Here is a 22338-nt window from a genome sequence, read left to right on the forward strand (position 1 = left end):
TAATAAAAAACAAATAATCAATCAAGTCTTTTCAATATTCAATGCTATGTAAAATCTAATTAATCAAACAGTGGAAAATTCTTGCACTTTGGCATAACTAGGTGGATGCAATCTTCTATGAATGGCCTTGGCTGCCCAAACGGGGAAAACAGAAACTAAGAGAATAAATAATAATTCACCATAAAATCTTAATGTCATCATATATTTTAAATCAAAATATTCCCCAAGGAAGGGAACAGAGATAACATAACATAAGAATGTTAATATCTCAGTGAAAACCATAATCTTATTCCACGTATAAATTTCTAAGGCAACCATGATTAATTCATTTAAGATTAATGCAGTAAATCCAATGGCCACCATCTTAGTAAAATCAACCTCTAATAAACTGGAAAAGACTTGAGAACATCCTTGAATGACACAACCTTGGAATAATGATAGGGCGCACCAAACGAAAAAAGTCTTGTATGAAAGACTTTTCCCCTCAGTAAGGTCCTTATATAACTCAGGATAAATCTTTGTCAATGATTCTTCAATATCATGATCTAATGTCATGGAAAACACAGGTGCCATCGTATAACAAGTGGCATACCCAACCATTAAAAACCCTTGATATAATCCAATAGGTTCGAATTTGGAACATATCGAATAAACAGCTTGACAAATTGCAATAACTAAACCTCTATGCATGATAAATTGAGCAAGTTTGGCAGACCTCTTATAAGAATTCCTACCATGCCATAATAATAATTCTGTTAGATGACAAAATTCTGTAATGGAAAAATCTGCAGCTAATGACGCCTGTTTCCCTTCTTTACCAACAATACCAACACCAACATCAGCGCATTGAATCATACTGACATCATTACCACCATCACCAATACAACATACTCTCTTACCTGTAAATTCACGAATAACTAAGGCAACATCCGCCTTCTGCTGTGGTGTACAACGACATGCAACGACTGTTGGTAAGCAAATGACAACATCAAAAAATTCCCTTTTATAGTACCTTAGAAACATACCTAACGATTCCCCATCAATTAGAAGACATGCCCCTTTATTAACTTTCAAGTATTCTAGCTGATTTAAAGCACCTTCTGGTTTTGTTAATTTAGTAATGATATGCACATATTGTCCTCTTGAAATCAATTTTGCACTTATAGAAACACATCGAGCAGTTTCCACTTTATCACCTGTTAACATCCAAATCTTAATACCGGCATTTCTTAGTAATTCAATTGATGATTTAACATCATTTTGCAATTTATCTTCCACACCAGTTAAACCCAACAACTCAAGATCATATTCTAAATATTTAGTAATAACAGCGTTCATTTGTTGATCACGGTTAACCATAGATAACGAAGCATCATCATAATCCTTCTTAAATTGATCATAGATATTACGAGAAAGTTTCTTTCTTCCGACCACCAAAGTACGTAACCCTTCACGTGCCATATTACCAGTTTCCTCTTCTAACCAATCATTATTTTCCACAATTCTGGCCATAACCGTGTCAGCACCTTTTTGCATAAACCAATATTCATCTTTCTGTTCATCATGAACAATAATACCCATACGTTTACTATCTGAATTGAAGGGGAAAACCTGCAAAATTTCATAGGTTAGAATAGATCCAGAATGACCATGTAACAAGGAGATTGAATGTCTATCCCTCTTAAATAAAGATAATCCCACAGACTCGGTAAATTTAACAATAGCAATCTCATCTGGTGAAGCTGCTTGATAAGTTAATTCATCATCTTCAAAAGTAGGTGTAACGTTATGACATATAGCCAATGTAACGACCATGTCACGGACACGCGCACTTAAATCCTTTCTGGATGTCGAAGGAACTGATTTACCTGAAGGATTAGCTGAATTTGAAGAATTCACTAGTGCGTCTACATAATCTGAGACTATGTCTAAGGTCTCGGAGGTGTAAGAAACGGTTCCTAAATGGATTTTCTTCAATTGCATGTCATTTTGGGTCAAAGTTCCAGTCTTATCACTTAATAAATATTCGATACGTCCTAAATCCTCTGGGATTGTACTCGTTCTTACAATAGTCTCTGGAATTGTATCATCATGTTCAATCTGGTGTGCGTAAACAGATTTTGCCAAGTCAAGGTTAACTCTCAAAGAAACAGGAATGATCGTTGAAAATAGAATTAGATATCTCATTACATCCAAATACCAATCTGAATTATGGAAACCTGCAAAGACGACCAATATGATGGACAATGCGAAAACAGATGCACATAAAATCTTTGAAATGCTATTAATTTCTAATTCCAATAAACCAGTTTTCACAGTGGCTGTTGTTGTATTCATTGCCTGTCTCGTATCTCTTCCTGTATACACAACGCAACCAATACAAAACCCAGTGGATGCTAAAACAGTATTAGCCCATAATGTGTTATCAATACTTAAGGGATTCGAAGATGTATCCTTATAGGTCACTTTCCCCAAAAAATTATGAATTGCCTTTTCTGGGGCCGATGCAGTAATACTCACTTTATTCATTAAATCAGGTTCAGTTAAATTTTGAGTAAGGGCTGGTGCTATTCTCAATTTCCAATCAGTTTCACCATCTAATTGATCAGTCTTTATAAATGTTTCACCCGATGGTTCACTTGACTGTAATAAAACTAAATCAGCTGGCAGTCTATCACCTTTGCTAATTTTTATTAAATCACCAACTTTCAAATCTTTACTAGGGACCAATTTGGATTGGTTTAATACGTGATAAAGTTCACTATTTGACTCGTTATCACGTCTTCTTCTTTGAATATCATCCATAGCTTCCTTACTCATCGTAACGGTAAGGACAAATGCTAATGGAACCACGTATGATGATAGATACCCGATTCTTAATGCAGGGATTGCTTGGGATAAGGCAACCACCAGAAAATACAAGTTGTAGAAAAATTTAAATTGTTCGTATAATAACGTTGGGATAAAAGTAAAGGCATTGTATTTTGCGTTAGAGATTTCATTACCAGGGTATCTATTTCTATCATAGACTGGTGTTGTACTAGGGTGTATTTCTCTTTCCATATGTCGATCATCTAATTCAACTGATCCCATTGTATGAAATTTCTTCCATTTTTGAGCTCCAACCATTTTTAGCTTTGTAATCCAATTACTAAATCTGTTATTACTATGAAGATTAAGTGCCGATTCCGAAACGTTGGTATATTTGTACGGACTTCCGTCAGGATTTGAAGCACTATCATGCATTAATGGTTGTCTGTCTCCATTGGAGCTATTACGAGAGTGCCCAAGTCCCCCATTCCTTGCATTCAAGGATTTCATTTCGAAACTTTCTTGTAACTTATCCTTATTTTCTGATGAAGCTTTATTTATGTTTTGATTGTTGGGTAAAGTGTTGTTCTGATTTCTTGTATCTGTATTAAGTTCTATGTTATCCAATACTGCATCAAATGAGTCTTCAAATTGTAAGTCGAATGAATCAGCACTATTTCTTGGTCCTATGCTATTACTTTTCTGTCTATCTGGATTTAATGATGGTGAGAATGGCATCTGTTATATTATTTGTTGGTGTTCCCACAAAGTTGAATTATGATAGTGTGCTTCAAATTGAACAAATAAATGCAATAGGTAAGTTCAAATAATAAGGCAATGAATGTGATAATTACAGTTGGACTCTTTACTTAAGGTTTTAGAGTTTCACTAGTCTTTTGATCCCTCGTGATCTTCAAATTTAGCAGCTCTTAGTAAATATTCTTTGATCGTTATGCGCCCCGTTCTTGATGACACCAAAACAGCGAAAATAAAGGTATTAACTATTACATAACAATAATAAAAGTCTTCATTTACAGTATATACGGTATAATTGAATAATCTGGCACATTTTCCTCAACGAATTTACTCTTATAAAAATTCTTTGTTTCAATGGCGGAAATTGATAGACTTACAACCACCCATATTAATGGCCAGATAAATTCTGCGTTATATGATAAGAATGTGCTATATATTATCATTTCATCGAGGTAATGAGGACAACACACGATTTTGAACAATCGTTGTGTTGGTAATGAATATTTTCGTAGGTGAGCAAGTACTCGATGATTTTTATATTGATCCCACGATGCTAAAATAAGAATGAAAAGAGCTGAGATGTTGATCGTAGGTGAAATTCTCTCAAAGTATAAACAAATGTTAAGTATCAAATGGAGAACAGTGTAGAACCAAATTCCTACAACATAATGAGACCAGTTCATTCTTGATTTTGACGTATATTTACATACGAAAAGCGTTTCATAGAGCCTTCTCAATGAATGGAACGCCAAAAGCCATACAACCGGGTATTTTGGATAGACGTATAATGTTGATACAGACAATATGGCGGAGAGATAATAAAAATGGGAGAAATATGATTTTGGAACAGTAAAATGAATTATTTTGTCCCAAAGGGTCATAACATCCCCACTTTGGGCTGTGTTCAAAGTTTTCCCATATTGAAGGAAATCAGGCAAGTAAAATTTAGCAATTGCCAGAGACAATAAACCTAGGAAAAATGAACTTCTGTATCCTATTACAAGAAGATTCAGTATAGTGTCTGTGCTCATATATGGATGGAAACCTCGTTTTGCTGGTACTTATTCTATAAAGCAATGTCATTTATTATTTTAGTGAATTTGTTCAAGTCTTTTACAAAATTGATTTCAACCAGTAAGTGGAAAGCACGTGCCATATCATCGAGCTACTTTTCAGAAAATACAATGAAACTCAAAGGAACACGAAGGATGACAGAACAATATATAGAATTTAAATGCCTCGGTAGTTTATGTATCCCCACTAAATTAATTGGAATCCAAAATACTGGCCACAAAACGGTATTCATTTTAATTAATTGCTGATAGAATTAATATTAATAAACTAAAAGAGAATGTTCTAAATTTCAAAAAAAACTCTGCTATAATTAATTTATGCAAGGCTATGCTTTCTAGTATACAAATGATATATTGATATATTAACACGTTTATTAACGACCTGTATATTTAATTTCTAACGGTCTTAGAACGTTGTATACAATGAATGCCCAACTAGCACCTAATTCAAACCCAATATCACCACCGTGATCGCCAATTAATTTACCAATTTCACCAACCCAATATGATTGTGACATTCCAAGTGCTACACCAAACGCACCTACAATCAAAGCTGAGGTACCTGCGATACCGATTGGTAATTTTGACCAAGTGTTCCAATCCTCAACGTTGTATCCTTGGAAACCCTTTCTATATATAAAATGTTCAGAAAGAGAAATAGCAATGTAAATGGCCAAGTAGTAACCGATAGAGTTCATGAAATTCTCCATAAACCCTTGGAAATAATAACAGGCAGCAATTGAAATACCTAAAGTGAATGCATTTCCGGCCATGGTCCAAGCCACTCTAGGAACTTTTGAGAATGGTTGATACAACGCCTGGACAGATAGTGCAATAGTGTACATATTTGGGATATTGTTAGCCACAGTAGACATTGCTAATAACACACAGCAAAATTGACCAAATCCATGTAATGAATCTGGAACCAAGATGGCATAAGTAACACCTCCCATACCATTCGACTTATAATAGTTCATCCAATCTGGGTTATTGACGGCACCCATGGCGGATGCTGCTCCTAGGATCATTGTGAAAAATAGAGGAAGAGACAATCCAGCTGTTAATGAAAAGAAAATGGTATACTTGTTGGTAGATCTAGGCATATAAACCGTATAGTCTGCTGCATATGTAGTCCAACCAGCTGCAAACCCAAACACTGCACCACCAAAAGATAAGACATTTCCTGCTGTAGTTGGGCCAGACGTCCATTCACCACCTGTAAAGGCACCTGACATCTTCAAACGTGCTATAATAACTAAGAAAACGGCAAAATTCGGTACCCATGACCATTTTTCATAAGCATGGATAACGTTATAGCCAAAGAAAGTAACCAAAACTGTACATCCGACAATAATCAAACAACCAGCCCACAGAGGACAATTATTGGGTGTATTCACCATATTTAATAATTGGGATGAAGCCACTGTGTTAACGACCCCCCAACCCACACATGCAATAATGTTAATGATGGCAAATATCCTTGCTGTAATATTTCCTAGTAAATATCGACTAAGAATCATTTGTCTTAGTCCAAACTCAGCTCCGAATACTGAAAAGAATGCAATTGATAGTAACCCTAATATGTTAAAGAATATGATAACTAATACAGATGTACCAAAGTTCAAATTGAAAACAATGGGACCTAATCCACCCAATGCATAAGAGGCAATGACTAGATTAGCAGAGAACCACATTGATGCAGCATTTATAATAGAATCATCAGTCTTCTCTTCATCAGTGACAGGTTCAACCCCCTTCGTCTCCGCATTTAAAGAAGCAACGAAACGATTAAAGAATGATAATTTTGTTTCTTCCATGTAAGTTTCTGGTTCTTGAATAGATTCATATTCGTCATAATCTGGCACACCAGGGATCACTTTAATGTCGGCACTTGATGCCTTTTCACCAAATGAGTTCATTTCGTATCCTGTTTCTCTTTCTAAATCTGTGTTTCTTTCGAGATCAATATCTCTGCTAGGCCCGGGAACCGAAACCCTACGTGTTAATCTCATTTTTTGATAGTGTGCTGTTTGTGTTTAGTGTATTTGAATATATGGTAGATTTAATCCTCGATGGTGGGAATTACTTACCGCTATGCATGGGATAATAAGTAGAAGCCATCCCGCTTAAGGAAGGAGATGAGATGAGAAGAATTACTATTGAAATTTTTTCCTTTTTTTGTCTTCTTTTTGGTGTGTAACAAGCGCGGTACCCCTCGGTCATTTCAGACAAGCACGTAGAAGCAAATCATCGTTATTGTTCAAGGTGAATGAATTATTATTATTACTATTTATTAACTATTGAATGTTATATAATGATGCATGTATTTTGAGTGAGTTGATAATTGCTACAGAGGAATGAATATATTTGGCATTGTTCCCACTTTTTTGTACAGGTGTTTTTCAGCTTTTGTTATTGTTGATGGTGGTGTCATTTGATCCAGAATCTTGCAGGACCTTCGTATCTTCTTCCTCTGGGAGTGGTTGAGTACTCCAGAACCTAGACAGTAGATCTGCATATCTTTGTAATTCTTCTGTTGGAATCATCAATTCGAAATCACATAATACAAGAAATTGAAGTTCCAAATGGTTTAGTTCTTGAAGTGAAACACCACCTACTCTCGCATATCTTGAATTACTATAGAAAAAATCACTGAAAAATTTTGTGCATACTGTCACACCGGCAATGATCAAACGATGAATATTATACGAATCCATAACAAAAAGTTGTGATTTGTTAGTAGGAGAATCACCTTGGGAAGTTACGCTATTATTGCATCGTTTAGATATTCTGTCAAAATACACTAGTAAAGATAAGAAAACATCATTTGTGGTGGGGCAGTATTTTTGAATTCTTTGGAAATATTGATGTAATGAAATTTGTGGGACATGTTTACCTCTAAATGCTAAAATAGATCCGACATATGCATTGTTGCTATTATCCTCTGAACGTAGTATGTCATCAATGGATTCACTGTTGGAGGAGGAAACGTTCAATTTATCATTTGATTTAACAATTTTATCCAATAATGCTGTTAACATTTCCAATAATTTGTTAGTTGGGAACTCTGCAATGTTAATAGATTCATTATCATCCTCTGTTGTTTTATTAGCCATGTTAGTTTCTGAATCTATGGTGTCCATTTGATTAGATGGGGTAGTGTCCTTGGAGTTACTTAATTGTGGCGATGGTTCCGTTCTACTTATGTTGGCATCTTGTTCTTTATTATCTTCCCAATATGTATCATTTCTCTTTGTTCTATCATTTCCAAATATATCAATATATTCATTTTGGTTCAAAGTGGGTCGTACAATTTCACTATTCGAAGTAATTGGGGTTGTTTGTCGATACGAAGATTCTTTCGGCAATACAGAAGATGTATTATTACTTGCCGCCGATTCCTTCGTTGGAAGTTGAGGCGATATGACATTATTATCGTTGCTATTGAATGACGAAGAGAATTTATTGTTGTTGTCCGCTGTCGGATCATTAGGAATAGAGGACGTACTCTGATATGAATTAATAATTTTATCAGATATTATATTTGTCTGATCCTCTGTAAAAGAATGAAGAGTGGTATCGCCGACGTCTGACGATACCAGAGACGCCGAATTCCGTTGTTTGACCCTATTGGTGTCATTCTCATGTTGTTGTGGATTAGGTATATTTATTGGGGTAGTGGTAGTAGACACCGTTGTTTTCGGGGTCATACCACCGGACGATGATAATGGTAAGGTGTTATCTTGCATTCGTAAGTATGGTTCCTTTGATTTACCTTAGTTCACTCTTAGTATTCTAGTTCCCGAATATAACGTTACAATATATTACTGCTTGAGAGTGGTGGTTGCCTGAGACTTTTTGATTGATATTACAGTGGAGACTATGCGAAGTACGTAAGTAGTGTGCTATTGTATGTTGTACGCGTATTTTGCTTATCTGTGTAATCTATGCTGCGTTAAGTTCTTAGTTCACCTTGTTGTTTATTCGCTCAAGAAACACGCTCGCACTTATTTTATTACATAACGTCTTATAAAGGATGGCACCTTACATAAAAATATAGTCGACACAAACAAGAGCGAGATCAAGAACTGTGCATTGCCAAGATAGCTCTACGAGAGTTAATGAACGTTCAAAGGATAATCAATTTAGCAAGGATCTCTATCTGTATAACTAATTAATGTTTTTTCATTGAAGAATAATTGCATTGTACCACATGTAATGCTTCGTTACGTAATCCACGCCCTTTCTCAACGGAGTTTAATCTCCACCGAGTCGCCTTGGAATTTCAATTCCGACAAGTCATATATAAGAGGATGGGTAATCAGGTAGTTCACACGGTGCACACCCTCATTCCTCACCGCAGCATCCACCAACGAGCCCAATGTTTTTGAGAAATACTATACTAAGATCCCGTCAACCAATTGTCAGATCATTGACCACTTTGACCCCCGTCAGCACCAAGTTGGCTCCACCAGCCGCCGCTTCCTATTCTCAGGCAATGAAGGCAAACAATTTCGTCTACGTCTCTGGTCAAATCCCATACACTCCTGAGAATAAACCGGTCGAGGGGACCATTTCCGATAAGGCGGAACAAGTTTTCCAAAATATTAAAAATATATTGAAGGAAAGTGGATCCTCCATGGATAAGATCGTTAAAGTTAATGTGTTTTTAGCTGACATTAACAATTTCAAGGAATTTAATGGAGTTTATGCTAAATATTTCAATGTCCATAAGCCTGCTAGATCTTGTGTCGCCGTTAAGGATTTGCCATTGAATGTTGATTTGGAAGTGGAAGTTATAGCCGTGGAAAAGGTCAATAATGAGTGAATTGTTATCTTCTAGTTTGCTTTATATTATACATGCCTTTAAATACTTGCTTTTTAAAAAAGAATAAAAACTATTTTTTTACTATATGGCATTCTTTTTAGGTAAGAACTCTCAGTCTCGAGTTCAACTTTGGAATAAGGCGTGTGGTTTCTTTGCAAACCCACCTTTTTCTGATTTGGGCACTCGCTTGCTTTTTTACGTCGTATTATCCGATGTTTTAAAGGGCAACTGGCACTAGTTTGAAACATATCTTTCAAAAAATGTGACTACTAAAGTATGGTTATGTGGTGTGTGGGTTTGCCAAACTGTCTGGGTCTATATTTTGTTTTTTTGTGTTTTTTGGAGTTTCAATATTTCAAGAGCAATTTCGCGGGAACAGTTGGACTACCGCCCCATGAGAAGCTTCCCTTTCTCTAGACGGAAACACCTAACCACACTCAGTCTAGCTTCCCTTCCCACTAGCAAACCACTCTCTGTTGGAGCTTCTTACCCTGTCCGGCATCGAAACAGTATGGTTCCCCTACGGATCTTCTCTGCAAAGATATACCTGAAATATTAACGATTAATGGTTAATAATAAAGTCTATTTATTAAAGGAAGCTCTTGCCTGTTTGTATAGAAGAAGTGAACCTAGCATAAACAGAACAACCAAAGATGGCTCAACGTGTTACTTTCAGAAGAAGAAATCCATGTATGTTTTTTAGAATATCCAGCACAGCTTTGTCTTTTCATTGATTGATTATGATGATATTGCAACGTAACGAGAAATGTTTTGAATATATCCCTGAGTTTACCCTTATTGAAAAGGAAAGTGTACCTGAAATGACAAGTACAGCTAGAAATTACCGTCAAAAGAAAGAGAATTGTAATGATTAAGAAAAATAATATACCGTACAGAAAGCAAGGTCAAACTTCCCACTAGCTCCAAAGATAACTCTAAATGAATGATATAACAGAGGTTGAAGATACGTGATGATTACAATAGTTTATGATACAATCAATCAATCGAGAGAATTTCCTTATTTTTGAATACATTATACTAACATGAATTGCAAATGAAATATTTTGTTTTTTTAAATAGACAACACCAAATCTAACAAGATCAAGGTTGTTAAGACCCCAGGTGGTATCTTGCGTGCTCAACACGTCAAGAAGCAAGCTTCTAGACCAAAGTGTGGTGACTGTGGTATTCCATTACCAGGTGTTGCTGCTTTGAGACCAAGACAATATGCTTCCATCTCTAAGACCAGTAAGACTGTTTCCAGAGTTTACGGTGGTTCCAGATGTTCTAACTGTGTCAAGGAAAGAATCGTCAGAGCTTTCTTGATTGAAGAACAAAAGATTGTTAAGAAGGTTGTTAAGGAACAAACTGAAGCTGCTAAGAAGGCTGAAAAGAAGGATTCTAAGAAGAAGAATTAAAAGAAATCTAAATTAATTAATTAATAATTTCCATTTACTATCCTCATCATCATGAACTAATTTCATAGCTTTCTTTCTAACTTCAATACTATAATATAAAATCAATTAAATTAAATTAAAGTTTTTACTTATAGAGCTCTATTCTAGTACGAAGCATATATATATATATATTTGAAATTAGGAAAAGATGGGATTAGAATGGTATGTTCACCATTCTAATAAATCATCCTTGGCAAATAAATAATCGTGGAATACTAATTCGATTTCATCCGTTTCTGGATAATAACCATTTAATTTGATAGATTCATGATTACTAACAATTAAATCACAACCCTTCTCCTTCAAAAACTCTTCGTCAAACGTAGTTGCCACCCCAACAATCTTACAACCTGCTGCTTTCCCAGATTCAATTCCAGCAGGAGCATCCTCAAATACAACAACTTTCGATTTGGATGGATTTGTAGCATTAATTGGAAAACCGAGACCATTTCTTCCCTTCAAATAGGGATCGGGGTGGGGCTTCCCTCTCTCCACATCATTTGCCGTGATAAAATTAGTAGGTCTCTCAATTTTTAACAATTCAAACCATTTAGAAGCCATCTCAAAAGTACCAGAAGTAGCAACCGCCCACCTTTCTTTGGGTAATTTATTGAATTCATTACAGAGTTTCACAGCACCAGGCACCTCCAAGGCATGCTGGCCGAATTTCGTGGGAATTTCACCTTCCAATTGAGTTACATACTCTCTATCAGCCCAGTCAGGTGCAAACTTCTCAATGGCATCATATGTTCTCCAACCATGAGTGGCATGAGTTACCAAATCTGCATCAAAGTAAGGTTTATCTTCGCCGAAGTGTTTCCAAAACGCTGCTAGTGCAGGTTGTGAGATGATTATTGTTCCATCAACATCGAAGAGGGCAGCATTTACCCTTAAGGCGATAGGGTTGTTCATTTTTAAGATTGGTCTTTACTGAGAACACTTAACAAGATCATTGCAGACCATTGGAATACAAATATTCAAATTGGGGTTAATATATATATATATATATATGAATCGTGACTTGTGTGACGTTACGTGGAATTTGTTCTAGAAAATAAGGGGACCGAAGTCTAAGATGTGTCATTTCTTTTATACTTTATTTCTCAAAGTGATAATTTATCAATGGAATGAAAGTACATGGAAAGCCAAGCAAAAGTCACCTGGATTCTAGCCTAAAGGGAGCTATTTTCATGGTCGTTCCAGTATGGGTGAATTTTTCCCTCAATCACGAGCAATTTGTGACGTCCGCCACAGCTTCCACGAGCCGAGCCGAGTCGAGTCGAGTTGAAATTTTATTGAACAACACATTAATTTCAAACAAAACATTGAAATATTCAACTTGAGTTATAAAGTATCATTCATTCGAATACCCAGTAACAAGGACACTAATCGCTATCAATCTATCGCTCCTCCCCCTTACCGATTATGACAGAATATAGCAAATTAACAGTGGCTCAATTGAAAGAGTTATTGACTCAGAGATCTCTCCCATTAGAAGGATTGAAGAAAGATCTAGTAGAGAGATTAGTTAAAAACGACGCTGAGGCTACGTCCTCTGTAGGGGAAACTACTGCTACTCCTGCTGAAGCTACTGTAGCTGAAAGTACTGAACAATCTGAAGCAGCAGCTGAACCATCAGTAGAAACCGCGGCACCAGCTCCTGCCGTTACTGCCCCAGTAGAACCAGCTACTAATGCCGCTCCAGTAACTGCTGCCACTGAAACAAAGGAAGGAGAACCAACAAAACCGGAAGAAAAAGAAGAAAAGAAACCTCTAACGCAAGAAGAAATGAAAACTATGGCCCTTGAACTATTAAATAAAAAAATACATCGTGCTAAGAAATTCGCTGCTGAGCAATCGTCTATAGATGAATTAGAAAGAATGATTACTCGTATTGAAAAATTTGGTTTAGATTTAAATTCTACGCTCGCCGTGGAATTAGGCTTAGCTCCTAAGCCAAAGGCTAAGACTGGTGGCAGAAACAAGAGTAAAGGAAACAATACTAATAACAATAATACCAATAGTGACGGGAAGAATAGAGTTAGAAAGGGGAGAATGAATAATAACCGTGGTAACAATAACAGGAGGAGATGAAGGGAAGGGACTGGTGCTGTTGCATCTTACGACCAATTGTATGAATGAATAAATATAAATATGTATTTAAGACTGTAGTCATAGTCAATGGGCAGTAAAAGTCTTATTTTGTGTGCCATATGTCGTGTTTACAAGGTTGAAGCATGTTTTTTTTTTTGATGACGGAGTTTTTAGGTAATAGACATTGCGGCGATTCCCCTAAACCTTTTTTCAGCAAATTCCTCTCTTAGAATGCTTGCTTCAATAATTGGTTTATAAGAACATATTGTAACTGTATTAGCACGATAATAAACTGAACAAAATCATAGAAAAGTGGATTGAAATACCTTGCCATGACAGGATCAACTGAATTAAATAGTGTCACAACTGTTGATAGCATTCCCTTGGAGACTTTGTCCCTCAACGGAAATCAAAAGTCACCAAACGGTATTTCAAATGGTCAAGACCTTAATGGAAAGGAGCATAATGAAGAACAATCCAATAGTGAAGTGTCATCGGATACAGAAACCATAAATTCAGAAAATGACCAAAACCAAAATCAAAATAGGGTCATTTATTTAAGAATTGATAATCTGCCACCAGGAAAGACTTGGAAGCAAATTAAATATCTTATAGGCGGAATTATTCATCATTCAAATGTTTTGCAAGTTAAACTACTTCCTCCAGTAACATCTATTATTCCGCCTTTTGTGACTTTCCAAAGTTGTTTGGTCATTTTACGTGGATCATTGAATCCGAATGCTTTGAATAAGCTAATTAGAACGTTAAATACTTATCAATGGGATTATTTTGATCTGTATGTTTATGAATTACCAATATTGAATCCAATGTTTCCAAATAAAAACAGCGACAATGGAATCCCACCAAGTAATTCTACGCTGCCTATTTCTCCTCTATTACAGAGACCTCAAACCTTATTTTCACCACAAATGCAAGGAACACCAATTTCTAAGAATGTTCCTGGACCTCCTCCACCACCTCCACCCGGGCCTCCCCAACCTAATCAAATGTCACAATCACCTCATTCTCAACCACATCCACCGATTTCTGTTGCGAATATGCAACCTCCTCCCTCACCTTTCCCTCCAGCATATCCTTTTTTGATGCCATCTAATAATTTTAGCGGTAAAATAGTTCAACCATTACCACCACCACCACCCCCAGCACCTCCAGCAACGTCTTCATCTGTCTCAAGATTTGTTAACGCTTACAATAATAGTGCCAGTCAGCGTCAATATAATCCAAGGGCATTTGATGGACACAATATAATTCAAAGAAAAAGTATATCCAATCAATATCTGACATCTCAAAATAAAACAAATAAATCCAGGTTTAAAATGTTCAAAAATATTTTTAATGAAAATGCATTTAGAAAGCAAATGACTAATAGAGGAATGTTTCAAATTAGATTAGAAAACTTTCCACCATACTTCCAAATTGAATCTTTAAGGCTACTGGAAAATAATCAAAATATTAAGATAAATGATTACAAAGATACTGTGATCTTACCCAATAGAGATGCAATGGGGAAATATTGTAGATTAAAATGGACTATTTTAAAAGATTTCATCAAATTGAAATGCCCTAAATTACTAGAATTAGATAAGAAGAGAAGTATGAACGCACCAACTCTGACTGCAGGATATAGTGGCATGTCGCAAAATGAACATCGTGATGTAAAAAATAATACAAGAGAGTTCTACGTTGGGGTTTACGAATATGAAACAACGAAATTTTTGTTAAGATTCCAAAGTGAACCAGCAGAGAAAACATATTCCATTACTGGTATCTTATATAAGGCAGTCATAGGATTTCACGATAAAGAATATTGTGATTTATGCTTGAAATTATTGCAAGATCAAGAATATTCTCAAGGATATAAATTGCGCGTCCTGGAATTGCCACCGTTTGAAGAAGAAGAAGATAGTGGAGAAGATGAGTTTACTGAGCAAGAACAAGCTCAAGAAGCATTAGTCATAGATGCAAATAATCATTCAACTGTCGATGAGAGTAAAATCAAATAAAAATTTGGGTGTGAATATAATTATCTAAAAAAAAAATTGAACTTTTCTATACGGACTGTCTATATAAAATTAACTAGGAAAATACTATTCTTTCTGTATAAGATGATATTGATTCAAATCACCACATTGGTTCAGTATTGCACTTCAGTTTATAATAACGGTTGAAATGATGGAACTGGAGTGGGTAATTTGCTATCTTGAAATATTTTATTATCTGTATGAACGTTAGGTATCTTTGGCGATGATTCTATATCTCTCAACTTGGTACTTGAATGTTCATTATTAGTATTATTAGTATTAGTATTATTATTGTATTCTATAATTGGAATCGAAACAGAGTTTCTATTAAGGTTTATTTCAACGGGAGTTAGTGAATTTTTTCTTGGGACTATTGGAGAAGAATGAGATGAAGTTGGAGTTTCGTTATTAGTTGATGTGGTTTCCTTTGAGTTATTCAGGATTGTCTTAAAAGATAACGGTGAGGTTGAAGAAATATTAGTTTCAGATAGTGTTCGTTTCTTTTGTTCGTTATCAGTTTCATTTGAATGCATGGCGTTTTGCAGTCTGTGTCCATGTTCTGAAGGAATTAGGAAGGCTGGACTTGTCTTAGGTGGTGAATTTCTAGGTAATGATAATGTTGGCAATTTATGGTTTGTAACATTAGGTTGAGGTATCATTGTCTCTAAAGTAGGCTCGTAAACGTTTCCATTGTTATCCTCATGTGAATTTTTCACGTTACTGGACAAGTTGTGCAACTCTTTGATTTCTAATATTAGATCGTCCTTTGTTACAACGTTGAGTAATTGTGATAATTTATAATTGTCAGTTAATAAAGAGTTCTCATGGAAAATACCTAATGCTTGATTTGGTGACATTATCTTAAACAAGTTTCTACAATTTTCGAGTATTTCGTTAATTGTAGGTGGTGAATTAGTCAATAGTGGGAATGTGAAATTATGTTCTTGTCCTTTAAATTTGATAGTTACCTTTCTATTGACATTTTGATTTGCCAATTGTGGTTTTATTGGTAAGGTATAAATAAATGCTTTCAAACCATGGTCCTGAGATGAGGAAGAACTTGACAATGCAGCAGCATTACCTTCCTTTGATTTGGAATTGTCCACGTTACCTGTCACAAGTGGGTATCTTTTCATAATGATATGGTGAAGCATTTCGCTTAAAGGATAAAGAGTTGGATCAAAGCCAAAATCTTTCACGATGGATCCTAATAAGATGAAGAGCAAGAATTTTGTGTTAATTTCAAAGATATTGTGAGTCACTGCTGGAGAAAATAATTTATTTGACAAATCCTTTATATTATCTTCAGAGAGAATCTTAGAAGTGATATAATCCATTGATACCGCCGATAAGTCGGAGAAGAATCTTTCCAATACAAACGATGTGGAAATTTGTAATGCTAGATTGCCCAACACTTGAAGATTTGGTAAATTTTCAGGGGGTTTCTGGTTTGGAAGAGATAATTTAGAGCATGTCTTGGAATTTTGTATTTGCATTAATAATTTTTCTCTTAGGAAAAAAGGTATTTCATCAGATGTGGATTCATGGTCCTTGGATATTTGTAGAGGACTATTTATTTCAGAAAATTGAGCAAGATTTGGCATATCATTATGACTATTTTTAGCCTGCTCAGTTAAGGGTACCACATTATTTACAATTTCATAAATGTATTCTCTTGTAGTATCATCGATTTTCTGTAGGGTTCCTGTTAAATTACTTCCTTCCAATTGTCCCTTTGGTTCAATTTTCGGTAAAGGATGTGGAGCACATACTATATTTGTGGGCATAATATTGGGTACTTGTGGTATCATTGTATTTAAGTAAGGTTGGTATTGTGGCAAAGGTTGTGGTTGTTGTGGTTGTGGGATTGGTTGGAATTGAATATTTTGAACTTGTGGGGCATATTGAGGACCCCAACGTATTGGTTGTTGATACGGCGATTGAAGTGGTAACTTTTGAGGATTTTGTTCTGTGGCATTACTTACCGTTGAAGAAGTCGGCGTTGGATTTGTAATTATCATTGTTGCTGGAGCTACTTGTTGTGGTGAAAATAATGTTTGAGAAGGTAACGGGTTCTGTTGAACCATGACAGATCTTGGACTTATAGGTATTTGATTTTCCAATTGGGATGTTCGTCTTGAATTGCTTTCCTGTGGTAAAGACTGTTGCTTATTACCATCATTGAATGATCCACTCACATTTTTGAATTTATAACCTGATCCTCTTGAGGGGCTTGCCATGGAAGCTCTCCTAAGGGATCTTTTCCTATTTCTTCTCACGGATTGAACAGCTGCGGTGACTAATTTTTCGAATTCATGAGTATAATGAACGGGATAACCGAATTCAGTTCTTAAAATGGCGGCAATCTGTCTAATATTATAATCTTGTTCACTAGCTTTAAATTCGCTCAATTTAAACTTATCAATGAGTTCCAATCTTCTACTTGAGAATTGTTTCCATTTCACTTCATCTGTAAAATTTAAGAGTGCTCTTATCCTATGGGTGGTCCCCATACTTAGAGAGTTTGTATGGTTCGTGTTGCCCTCGGAATCATTCTTCGAGGTCATTATCAGATGTTCGCGTGTGTATTGTGTATTGTGTATGCAAGGGATGTTTTGAAAAGTTGGTATCTTCGGTTGCTAGGTGAATTAGTTTTTGTCAACTTTAGTGTTCTTATAAAGGTAGTGAGTACGCGGCAGGGGATAACGTTACATAAGGGATTCGCACTATACAGGACAGAATAAAACAAAATAATGGAGTGTCAGTTCAGCTCGGTTCAGTTAATACGCACGCAAAGCCAGTGACTACGTCCGATGGTGGGATAAACAAGTAGATAGAATAGGAGAATCACGAGCCAAGAATGAATATGGCGTCATTTAAACCTCGGGAAAGTACGGAGATTATTGTGCGATGAGTACCTTGCGATCTGACAAGTGTTCCTTACTGAATGTGACACCATTCAATTGTGCGAAGAAACAACAACGAGAATCATCCCATGTGAGATAAAGAGAGTCCAAAAATGCCGCATCAGGGCGAAGGAGTCAACGTGAAGGTTACCCGAAAGTCTCGTTCTTTCTGGGAGAGTCTTTCCGCGGACCACCCACGCAATAAACTAACGATGTTTTGCACCATCCTATTCACACAGCCAGCTTAAGCTGGATGTTAATTGTTGGATGTGTTTGTTGTTCCATGGGGAGAAAGGAATAATACGCTGGTTTGTCTTCAAAAAAGGCAAAAAATAACGACACCAGCAGGATTTGAACCAGCGCGGGCAGAGCCCAACAGATTTCAAGTCTGTCGCCTTAACCACTCGGCCATAGTGCCTAATCGAAAAGTTTACAGGAAATAAGCCCTATAAAAATTTATCGCCGTTCAGGATGAAATGTCTAATAACAGGACAAATAGGGTAGTAACAGTTTCTATAACCTTTCTTTTATCATTGCTTTAGATAACATTCAATATAATGGAAAATTCGAAGAAAACGCGGGACATATATTTTTTTAGGTGGCATTCAGAAACATTGTATTTTTAGTGTTGGGTGGGGTATGGAAATGTATTGTTCAATATCAATTGCCCTCAACAGACTGGGATGGTGGGTGACTTAGTTTCCATGTACGGAACTGGAATCTACTTATTTTGCGACACAGGCAATAACCGGAAAGCGATCTGTTCAAACAGACCTACATCCCTTAATAGACGCACTAGACTTTGCTACCGCTTCATATCATATCATATCATATCATATCCATGCAACCCTCTTCCTCCCCTCTTCATTTCTCTTGTGTCGCTAGTAGACAACTTGGTTCCTTTCACCCACAACTATTCAGTTCGTATACTCTGTAGTTCTCCTCTCGGAAGTATAACTCCGCTTGGCGTGTGGCGCTCGACGAAAGCGCTTAATCGCTGTCTGATCGTTTCTCCACAACAATAAATGGGTAATAGGAAACCCTCTCCTTTCCTTTCCTTTCCCTTCCCTTCCCCCGTGGGTGTTGATTTGACCATTTTTGAAAGTATAAATACTCCCGCTTCACCACCATCTTTCTCTATTCCTAATCTACTTTTCTACTCTGTATCTTAATTATTTATTCTTTTAGTTCACATCCATACAGACCAGGCTTTGTTACTTTACACTCCTGACCTTTTAATTTGATAACACCAAACGATACGAACTAACTAACCCAAAACAACTTCTCACTCAAAATGCCAAAAAACAAGAATAAGGGACCAAAAATGACTACCGTAGTCACCAAGACAGGTGAGTCTTTGAAATTATTCGAAGACTTGAACGATTTTGAAATGTTCATCAGAAACGAAGTCGAAGATGATGAGTTCGATAACATTCATTGCCAATTGAAATACTACCCACCATTCGTCTTGCAAGATGCAAAGGACCATGATCCTGAAAAGATCAAAGACACTGAGAATTGTCACTCCAAGAAATTCGTCAGACATTTGCATCAACATGTCGAAAAGCATCTATTGAAGGATATTAAGGAAGCCTTGCAACAACCAACTTTGAAGTTCCACGACAAGTCCAAGGACGCCACTTTTGAAAAAATCACCTGGCATTATGGTGAGCAAACTGAATTGCACAACAAGAAGTTTAAAGTACAAATTGATGTTAGTTGTAACAATGATGGTGCTATGGTTGATGTTGATTACAAGACCGTTCCAATTAAGGAAGAATCTGAAGAATAATAATTAGACGACTTCTCTTTTAATGAAATTTAACGATATTTAATGACCCGTTTATAACAATTATACTCTAATGTAAAAGTTTTTTGTTATACTTTTTATTTAGATTTACTTTCACAAGTTTTCTGTTAAGGTTATTTAATATATAAACAACCCTAAATGAGTAACTAGGTCAAATTAGATATACGTTCAGGAATACTATATAAGCTTGGTTCTATTTATGATAATTACCTAAAGGGTTCCAACTGATACCAACTTCCTCATGATAAGTTGAATGGTAAGTCGACGACGACGACGCTCGATGGGTTGGATCAAGATTCTTCAATGACACGGTTACCCTGAGTGTTGGGGTAACTATCCGCGTCTAACCCTGAGTGACTGATCAGGTCTACTCTTAGTATTTCAGCTAATACTATCAATCCATCCTATAGGTCTCATGGACTACTATTAGGTATGGTTGTGCTTATCGAAATCTACCTAACATTTTCTTTTCTAAATTTCAAAAGAAATAATGTTTTGTTTATAGTTTAACAAAATGACTGTATAAAAATTTTAAATTTTCTTTAAATGAATACCTTTGGCTTTTACTGAACTGGGAAATGGTTATAAGCTTTTCTAAATAATCATAATATTGACAGTTCTTCAAGTTTTGTCAAATAACAAAGTTACTACGACAGTTTACCCGGAGATGGACAGTGAAATTTAAAGGATTCCATCAATTGAAAAATAATAAAATTACGCAATGTAATATTAACAATGAATAACTCTATGATCTATAATTCAGTGACATAAACCTACTACAACCAGGGTACTACGTTGGATAAAATAATGAATGGTACTGTGAACGACGTTGAAGGGAAAAAGAGTAATAACTCTACACCAATTAAGGAAACTATAGATGATGTAAATGCTTTGAAGAGGTCAAGAGATGATAAAGAGAATGAGGAAGAAGGAGAGATAGAGCAGAATTCAAATGATACTAAAAAGAAATTGAAGATAGAACCAAGTTCTGAAACAAAGGATGATGAAGAAAAGACTAAAACTGAAGAAGATAAGAAAGAACAAGAGAAACCAAAATTTGTATTTGGTTCAACAACCTCTTTTGGTGCCGGATTCGGTGTGAAGACCTCAACGAAGGAGAAAGAAGAATCAAGCAAAGATAACAGTAAACCTTTTGCCTTTGGATCAGGTCTTTCATTTGGTAGCGGGTTTGGTGTCTTAAAGAAACCTGACGAAGAAGAAGAACCAAAAACTGAACAGAAGCCGGAAGAAGAAACAAAGACCGCAGATAGCTCAGACACTAAAGATGGAAAGGAAGAATCTGTCATCGAATTACCCACAGAAAAGGAATCAGAAAAGAAAAGTAAAGAAGCTACAAAAGATGACGAGAATGTTATAAAATTGACCAAAAGGGAAATTAAATCTGGTGAAGAATCAGAAGTTTGCGTCTTCCAAGCAAATGCAAAATTATACCAATTATCTGACCTAAAAAGTGGTTGGAAGGAAAGGGGTACGGGAAACATTAAACTGAATGAAGATCCCAATACAAAGAAAGCGCGGATTGTGATGAGATCTCGAGGCATTCTAAAGGTTATTCTTAATTTACCATTGATTAAAGGGTTTTCCATTCAAAAAGGATTTCCAGGTTCCTTAAATGGTGAAAAATTTGTGAGAATAATTGCTATAGATGATAACAAACACCCTGTACAATATGCATTGAGAATAGGTAAGGAGGAAACAGCATCGGAGTTATATGATAAAATTATTAATTTAATACCTAAATAAATAGAATAGAAATGTATGAAATAATTAAACTCCAGTACTATCGTCGTTACTGAGTTTTGACAAATGCAACACTGCTGATTGTACTTCCCTTGACTCCACCAAATTCAAAAACAGGATATTTTATGGTCTCCCAACATTTTAATTTATCAGTTTCAATTATTTTAATCAATTCTTCTTCGGTAAAGTTACAAGATGTAATGAGAAAAACACTATCTTTTTCCAATATTCTTTCAATTATCTTTCCATAAATATCAACCACAGTCTTCCCATCATCGAATTTAATTCCACTTAGGGCAATAGCATCCAAAGTCCCTTTATCTAATACGACATCGAATTTCCCAGGATTCCACTCAGATTGAAATATATCAGCTTGCTTGAAACGTATTTTTTCATCAAGACTTTTACTTTTGGCAATTTCATTAGCAAATTGTACACTCTGTTCCGAATAATCAACGCCTAACATTTGCCCATGAAAATCATTTTCATAAAGCTCAAACAATAAATGCCCATTACCTGTCCCTAGATCCAGCATGGATGCATCAGCAGCAATCCTATAGGACCCAATATTTTCGTCCAGGAAATCTATCATCTTTTGTTCCGCATCATTATCATTGAACCAACATTCACCAGTATCTTCCGAATTTTCCTTAAAGTTTTGTCTTTCTAAAGAATAAAAATCATCCCAATATTGTTTTGTTCCTAATTTAGAAACGTTCAGTTTAGTAGTATCCTCCATTCGTCACAATTAGTATCAGGATCTGGTAGCGTTGAATGAATGTCTTTTAGAAATATCATAG

The 22338-nt window shown here is 35.8% G+C and overlaps 13 protein-coding genes and 1 non-coding gene across 14 annotated transcripts; 6 read left to right on the forward strand and 8 right to left on the reverse strand.

Moving 5' to 3' along the window:
- Positions 1-63: 63 nt before the first annotated feature.
- On the reverse strand, positions 64-3549 carry NEO1 (aminophospholipid-translocating P4-type ATPase NEO1; the record flags this gene model as incomplete). The annotated part of the gene is made up of 1 exon (XM_003674235.1): positions 64-3549. The coding sequence occupies one exon, from the start codon at positions 3547-3549 to the stop codon at positions 64-66; it is 3486 nt and encodes a 1161-aa protein (XP_003674283.1).
- Positions 3550-3842: 293 nt separating this feature from the next.
- On the reverse strand, positions 3843-4598 carry DFG10 (putative polyprenol reductase; the record flags this gene model as incomplete). Its single annotated transcript, XM_003674236.1, has 1 exon — positions 3843-4598. One exon carries the CDS (start codon positions 4596-4598, stop codon positions 3843-3845), a length of 756 nt encoding a protein of 251 aa, XP_003674284.1.
- A 416-nt stretch (positions 4599-5014) lies between these two features.
- Positions 5015-6652, reverse strand: NCAS0A13470 (cytosine permease; the record flags this gene model as incomplete). Its single annotated transcript, XM_003674237.1, has 1 exon — positions 5015-6652. The coding sequence occupies one exon, from the start codon at positions 6650-6652 to the stop codon at positions 5015-5017; it is 1638 nt and encodes a 545-aa protein (XP_003674285.1).
- A 390-nt stretch (positions 6653-7042) lies between these two features.
- NCAS0A13480 (PHO85 cyclin family protein) lies at positions 7043-8389 on the reverse strand (the record flags this gene model as incomplete). The annotated part of the gene is made up of 1 exon (XM_003674238.1): positions 7043-8389. The coding sequence occupies one exon, from the start codon at positions 8387-8389 to the stop codon at positions 7043-7045; it is 1347 nt and encodes a 448-aa protein (XP_003674286.1).
- Positions 8390-9021: 632 nt separating this feature from the next.
- On the forward strand, positions 9022-9468 carry MMF1 (isoleucine biosynthesis protein MMF1; the record flags this gene model as incomplete). Its single annotated transcript, XM_003674239.1, has 1 exon — positions 9022-9468. The coding sequence occupies one exon, from the start codon at positions 9022-9024 to the stop codon at positions 9466-9468; it is 447 nt and encodes a 148-aa protein (XP_003674287.1).
- A 653-nt stretch (positions 9469-10121) lies between these two features.
- Positions 10122-10886, forward strand: RPL34B (60S ribosomal protein eL34; the record flags this gene model as incomplete). Its single annotated transcript, XM_003674240.1, has 2 exons — positions 10122-10158; positions 10549-10886. 2 exons carry the CDS (start codon positions 10122-10124, stop codon positions 10884-10886), a joined length of 375 nt encoding a protein of 124 aa, XP_003674288.1.
- A 207-nt stretch (positions 10887-11093) lies between these two features.
- Positions 11094-11837, reverse strand: GPP1 (glycerol-1-phosphatase RHR2; the record flags this gene model as incomplete). Its single annotated transcript, XM_003674241.1, has 1 exon — positions 11094-11837. One exon carries the CDS (start codon positions 11835-11837, stop codon positions 11094-11096), a length of 744 nt encoding a protein of 247 aa, XP_003674289.1.
- A 513-nt stretch (positions 11838-12350) lies between these two features.
- On the forward strand, positions 12351-13019 carry THO1 (Tho1p; the record flags this gene model as incomplete). Its single annotated transcript, XM_003674242.1, has 1 exon — positions 12351-13019. The coding sequence occupies one exon, from the start codon at positions 12351-12353 to the stop codon at positions 13017-13019; it is 669 nt and encodes a 222-aa protein (XP_003674290.1).
- A 332-nt stretch (positions 13020-13351) lies between these two features.
- On the forward strand, positions 13352-15043 carry NCAS0A13530 (uncharacterized protein; the record flags this gene model as incomplete). Its single annotated transcript, XM_003674243.1, has 1 exon — positions 13352-15043. The coding sequence occupies one exon, from the start codon at positions 13352-13354 to the stop codon at positions 15041-15043; it is 1692 nt and encodes a 563-aa protein (XP_003674291.1).
- Positions 15044-15192: 149 nt separating this feature from the next.
- Positions 15193-17628, reverse strand: VHR1 (Vhr1p; the record flags this gene model as incomplete). The annotated part of the gene is made up of 1 exon (XM_003674244.1): positions 15193-17628. The coding sequence occupies one exon, from the start codon at positions 17626-17628 to the stop codon at positions 15193-15195; it is 2436 nt and encodes an 811-aa protein (XP_003674292.1).
- A 675-nt stretch (positions 17629-18303) lies between these two features.
- On the reverse strand, positions 18304-18385 carry NCAS0Atrna14S. Its single transcript has one exon. It is a non-coding gene; the product is annotated as a tRNA-Ser (tRNA).
- An 876-nt stretch (positions 18386-19261) lies between these two features.
- On the forward strand, positions 19262-19759 carry RGI2 (Rgi2p; the record flags this gene model as incomplete). The annotated part of the gene is made up of 1 exon (XM_003674245.1): positions 19262-19759. One exon carries the CDS (start codon positions 19262-19264, stop codon positions 19757-19759), a length of 498 nt encoding a protein of 165 aa, XP_003674293.1.
- Positions 19760-20584: 825 nt separating this feature from the next.
- Positions 20585-21541, forward strand: YRB2 (Yrb2p; the record flags this gene model as incomplete). The annotated part of the gene is made up of 1 exon (XM_003674246.1): positions 20585-21541. The coding sequence occupies one exon, from the start codon at positions 20585-20587 to the stop codon at positions 21539-21541; it is 957 nt and encodes a 318-aa protein (XP_003674294.1).
- A 46-nt stretch (positions 21542-21587) lies between these two features.
- On the reverse strand, positions 21588-22277 carry EFM4 (Efm4p; the record flags this gene model as incomplete). Its single annotated transcript, XM_003674247.1, has 1 exon — positions 21588-22277. The coding sequence occupies one exon, from the start codon at positions 22275-22277 to the stop codon at positions 21588-21590; it is 690 nt and encodes a 229-aa protein (XP_003674295.1).
- Positions 22278-22338: the final 61 nt, after the last annotated feature.

This window comes from Naumovozyma castellii, chromosome 1, assembly GCF_000237345.1.
Source record: "Naumovozyma castellii chromosome 1, complete genome".
Lineage (NCBI taxonomy): Eukaryota > Fungi > Ascomycota > Saccharomycetes > Saccharomycetales > Saccharomycetaceae > Naumovozyma > Naumovozyma castellii.